This window comes from Oculina patagonica, unplaced genomic scaffold (genome assembly GCF_052425735.1).
Source record: "Oculina patagonica isolate OP01 unplaced genomic scaffold, crgOcupat unplaced1318, whole genome shotgun sequence".
NCBI lineage: Eukaryota > Metazoa > Cnidaria > Anthozoa > Scleractinia > Oculinidae > Oculina > Oculina patagonica.
The window spans coordinates 1-5,574 of NW_027557321.1; the positions used below are offsets into that span (position 1 = coordinate 1).

The 5,574-nt window shown below is 40.9% G+C and overlaps 1 protein-coding gene across 1 annotated transcript; it reads left to right on the top strand.

The window, feature by feature from the left end:
• Nucleotides 1-844: 844 nt before the first annotated feature.
• On the top strand, nucleotides 845-3,002 carry LOC144639800 (ATP-binding cassette sub-family C member 4-like). The gene is made up of 2 exons (XM_078499089.1): nucleotides 845-1,156; nucleotides 2,421-3,002. Exons 1-2 carry the CDS (start codon nucleotides 860-862, stop codon nucleotides 2,973-2,975), a joined length of 852 nt encoding a protein of 283 aa, XP_078355215.1. The 5' UTR covers nucleotides 845-859; the 3' UTR covers nucleotides 2,976-3,002.
• The last annotated feature ends 2,572 nt before the right edge of the window (nucleotides 3,003-5,574 follow it).

Here is a 5,574-nt window from a genome sequence, read left to right on the forward strand (position 1 = left end):
CTGTTGCTGTTGCTGTAATTGTTGTTGTTGTCTACGCGTGGCACTATTTTCTCGAGCAGACAGTAATCGAATATTTCTCTCCTCCTCCGATTCTAATTGTAAGCGCGCTGCATCACTTTCCCTTCTTAATTGTAATCTATCCTGTAGCTGTTCAGTTGATTCTACTATAAGTCTGTCTGTATAATTTTGTCTCAGTAATTGTAATCTCTGTATTCTTGTGTCTTCAGCTTCTGTTTGTATTCTATCCGCGGCATTTTGTCGAAGTCTCTGTAATCGTGCAGTTCGTTGTTGTTCAGTTTCTGTTTGTATTTTGTCCGCGGTATTTTGTCGAAGTCTCTGTAATCGTGCAGTTCGTTGTTGTTCAATTGCTGTTTGTATTCTGTCCGCGGTATTTTGTCGAAGTCTCTGTAATCGTGCAGTTCGTTGTTCTTCAGTTTCTGTTTGTATTCTGTCTGCTGTATTTTGTCCGTTACTAGGCAACAATAACCCAGAGCTTCGCGAGGCCCTGCGAGTCACGTATTACTAGTTTAGTAATAATCATTCTTGGTCTTTAGTCAGTTCATAGTTAGTAGAGTACTAACTATAGTCAGTTGCAGTCGACCCTTCCTAAAATACTACCACTCCCCTTTTGAAATATTCCAAATTTTTAGGATAAAGCCAACTTCTAAAAGTTAAATCGTTCTTCAGCGAGCGCCTCTCGTAGGTGTCCACTTCGGCCTGGCAATAGGAGCCTAAATCTGCCTACCGCAGTCTGGAATGTACTTATTGACGTTGTCGCTGTCGTTTCTCTTTAGTTTTAGCCGGCCTCGCTCTGACGTACGCACTACAAGCGCTGGACCATACACAATATGGCGTACGAATGGCTACAGAGGTGGAAAACTTGATGACGTCAGTCGAACGTGTAATGACGTATACAAGAATCGATTCAGAACCCGGCTACAGCACTGAAACCCTTCCTCCAGAGTTTTGGCCTACTGAAGGAAACTTAACCATGCAGAATCTTTCTTTGGTGTACTTTGATGGGGGACCACGCATCTTGAATGACATAAGTGTTTGTGTTTCTAGTAAAGAGAAAGTTGGAGTTGTGGGTCGCACTGGCGCAGGCAAGTCATCTCTGGTATCTGCGCTGTTTCGTATGCCAGATCCCTCAGGAAAGGTCAGTTAAACGTTATTGCCGCGTAGTGTTCAAACTAAGTACTGGGAAATGTGCAACATCGAGCGAACGGACAAAAAAACACGTGTACATTTCAACCTTGTGTTTTTCCGTGTTTCTGATCTAAATTGCTTCTTTTCCCTTTAATCTGTTCCGTTTTTTTAACAGACGAGCAGGAGTGCGTTATCAAGTTTAAAACACAAGGCGCAGCCGAGTGTTTAAAACTTGATAAAACACGAACTGCGAGTTTATTGAACGGCTTCAAAAACCTCTGATGTAGATCTTTTCATTCTTGCACTGATACTTAGATTTTGGGTTATTTTGGCAAGAAAATTGGACATAAAATTTAGCCGTGTCGTTATCAGATATAAAGACACTCATTAAACATTAATTTCCTCTGTATTTTCTTAATGAATTATTAATGAGTTTTTGAAGAATTATTATGCTTCATAAAGTTCTTTCGTCGAAGCGATAAAAGAATTAGATAAATTTCGGTAATCTCTTGACATTCTCTGTTTTTGTTATTCTTTGAACGCACGATTTTGGAGTTATATAAATTTCGCTGAAAATCTCAGCCTCGTCAGGCATGTTCCGCCCTCTTGGATTTCTAGATGCCTTGGTACTCAGTGTATGATAGTCCACCGACGGTGTGACCTACAAGATTGAATGCCAGGGATGCAAAGATAAGTACATTAGTGAGGCAACCAGAAATGCCTATACAAGAGGCAAAGAGCACACAGAGGGTTTAGAGAAACAAGACGATAAACAGCATTATGGAAACATTGCGTAGAGAAACATGAGAAGGAACGGCAAGAATTCAAAATGTCCGTGACTGGGGTGTATGGTAATGATGCCATGTTAAGACAAATCGCATAGAGCGTGAGAATCAACCGAGTGGCAAAGGGATCCCTCATCAACACGAAGAAGGAGTGGAATTATGTAAAACTCCCTAGCGTAGTGCTTGATGAAGGAGAAATATGATGGGGCACTCTGTGTGAGGCCTTACATGGCGTCGGTGGACTATCTAAGACACTTGGTGCATCATACACTGAGTACCAAGGCATGCCTGACGAGGCTGAGATTTTCAGCGAAATTTATATAACTCCAAAATCGTGCGTATGTACTAGGTTGTTACTGTGTTATGTATATTCTGATCTGATATGAACTGAATGATTCGAAATTTTCTTTTCTGCGAATTTCAAACAAATCGGTGATCGGTAACTCTCGCGATAGTTCGGCCGAATAAACCAGACTACTCTCTTTTTAGGTGCTAATCGATGGTGTTGATATTGCATCTATCAACCTCCAAGAAGCCCGCAGGTCCATGGCCGTTATAACGCAGGATCCGGTGCTATTTGAAGGTACGTTGAAAAGAAACATGGATCCATTTTCACAATATCACGATCAAGATCTCTGGACAGCTCTGGAGGAGGTGCAGTTGAAGACCCTTGTGGAAGATCTACCAGGACAGCTCGAATTCAAACTGAGAGAGTCTGGAACAAATTTGAGCGTTGGCGAGAGACAGTTGGTGTGCTTGGCTCGTGCACTGGTCCAGAAGAGCAAGATCATCATCATGGATGAGGCCACTGCTAATGTGGATTTCAACACTGATCGTCTTATCCAGGAAGTCATACGTGACAAGTTTAAAGATTCCACAGTGTTGACCATCGCGCATCGACTGAACACCATTATGGACTATGATAAGGTGCTAGTTCTTGATGGCGGACGAGTGGCGGAGTTTGATAAACCTGACGTGCTGATAAGAAAAGGTGGACTCTTTGCAGAAATGGTGAGAAGCCAGAACCAAAGTGTCAAGTATTGAAATTGGCAGTGTTTAGCTCCAAGAACGCAAATCACAACAAATTAAATTAAAGGGAACTTAGAACAACCCAAAGAAGCCATCGCTCTCAATACTTAGGGACTGCAGTAGCCTTGAAAGACTCGGATCTTAGACCCTCGCAACCGTAGTAAAGAAACGTTAAGGTGGATTTCCACTGACGCGCAATTTCGTACGTGCGTTTACGTGCCGGTAAAAAAAAAAAAAAAAAAAAAAAATTAGAGACAATGTATAAACGACTTGTGTGCACGTTTTCGCAAGTCGTTCATACGTTCATAAATTCTTTCACGCACGTAAACGCACGTAAAAAATTACGCGTAAGTGGAAACCCAGCCTCACTCTGTGAGCTAACCGCCGCTTAAGATAAACAAGATGACGGTTAGAGATCGACTAAAAAAATTCCTTTAAAGGGCTATAAAGAATCCTTCAACAAACATGAGCCGATAAACCTAACGAAATATGCCACAGAGATAGCAAACACAATGGCATAAAGATTATTGCTGAAACGACTCTAGAAGGCGCGTAAAATCCTCCGTTAACAGAGGGAAGGCTAACATTTAGCGACCAGCGGGAGTCGTGTTTGGCCTGACACCTTTTGTATTATCACTTAAAACTTGTAAAATTTTAACGGATTTACGGGCACAAAATAGCGGCGTTGTTTATGTTTGTGAAGACGTGACCTACAGTGCTCACAACCGATTGTCGCTGTGAAGATAAGTTTTTAACAGTGAGATTAAAGTTTTTATGAGTCAAATGAGTCAATGATTTTGAGTCATGAGTCATACAGTAAATTTTAAATATTTACAGTTACTTACAGTTGCTACAGTTATTTATGATGCTGCCCTGCCAACAAAAGCTAACCGCAAGCAAACCAGAGTGTAACAAATCGCAAGCAAACCAGTGTAGAACTAACCGAAAGCAAAGTGTAGTGGAACTTACGCAGCCAAAGTGTAGTTTGCATACAGGCAAAGAGTTGTCAAAGCGTGGTTCAACACACTATATCATACTTCTTGTAAACATCACGTTGACTCGACTTAAAGAATCATCGGAACTCATAAAGAGGACCACGGAACCTCTTTAACAGTAGATGAATAAAAATAATTTTTTGCGTATTTTGTAAGTATGGTAACAACCACCACAGAAGGCGATCTCAGTGCCCTCTGTGTTATTATGGGCCATCGACTATTTAAGTTATTTCTTAAAAATTAAGTACTTTTGATGAAGGGGCGGAAAATTCATAATCGTTATGCTGTATTTGAGAGCGCAAGAAAGGAGTTCTGCTATTAACACTGATAACTTCTGACAACGTATCTAGAGACCAAATGTTGAAGTAAGAGCCGCACGACTCTTTGTCGACACTAGAAAAGGTCTCGTCTTCATAAATTGTAGACCTGTGTATCCTTCTTCAGTCGCCATTTATAAGGTGGTGGTGCATGGAACTGGAGCTTTTATTTCAAGGAGTAATAGCTAGTATACGGGAACTGACCTGTGGAGCATCAATATAACAGCCTTATCACGCACAACTCCGTTTTGTATATGATTGCCACATGTGGAACTAGCTACCAGCTATATATCACCGAATCCTCCACCACTTTGGCACAATTTCGTTCACATCTGAATAATGTGAGGTTCACAGAGCGCCAGTGCATGAACTGTATATGATATTATCCATGTTTTCATATTTTTTCTTCATATTCTTAGGACTAATTTATATTTTTAATATTAAGGAATAGTCTTTATTTAATTTTAGATCTATCTCTTTCTTTTTACTATTGATGCTATTGAAAAGATTAAGCTAGAAGTCGAGCGTTTTTAACATGATCCCCTGGCTCGGGAGACTGGGAAAACACTCTCCACGCTTTCGACGTTAAATAAAGTTACCATTACTATAATAAGTTTCTGTCTTGAACCCGAGCCACCGTAATCTGACAGAATTATTAATAAAGACAGAGAAAGTTTACTTCCGTTTAATCAATTGACATGGAATAGAACTGTAGAGGAAAAAAAATAAAATGTGATATTTGTCGAGCTCCGGCTAAACTAACAAACAATCTTATCCAACGTTGTGTTTGATGACCCGGTTTGGATGAAAATTTCCAACCTAATGGCGGCTAAACGATCAGACATGTTTATTCAATACGATGTTGGATAAAAATATTCGGACGTAGTTTAGCCGGCATGCTTGGCTTAAAATTCACACAAGCGAAAGTATCCTAACTACAACGCATGAACCCCACAGGACGGCTAACAAGACTGCCGACATTTATCGTGTTGCTTAGGGCCTGTTTGCTAATGGAGGGATAAGTTTTGCGGCCAACAAAGTTACCCGGCTAACCGAGGTACCCTGGTCGAGCCAACGTTTCATATGTTTCTTAAGAAAACGCATTCAGTTAAAGCGTCTACATGCTAGACAGGGTAACCCGCTTTCCCAGTGCATCATGTCTACTTGCCCGAGCACCCGTTTAGGCGGTCTATCTTTTGCCATGGAAACGGTTATGCCAAGGTTATCCAGTCTTCCCGGGATAAGTCTTCGGTGCGTGTTCTTGAATTAGATTTGAAGTTAATGGCATAACACAATCTGAAC

Bases quoted from the DNA above. Each gene is read 5' to 3' on its own strand.
- LOC144639800 (XM_078499089.1), top strand. From the start codon at position 860: ATGGCTACAGAGGTGGAAAACTTGATGACGTCAGTCGAACGTGTAATG. The intron at 1,157-2,420 runs GTCAGTTAAACG...CTCTCTTTTTAG, and splicing joins TGCCAGATCCCTCAGGAAAG to GTGCTAATCGATGGTGTTGA.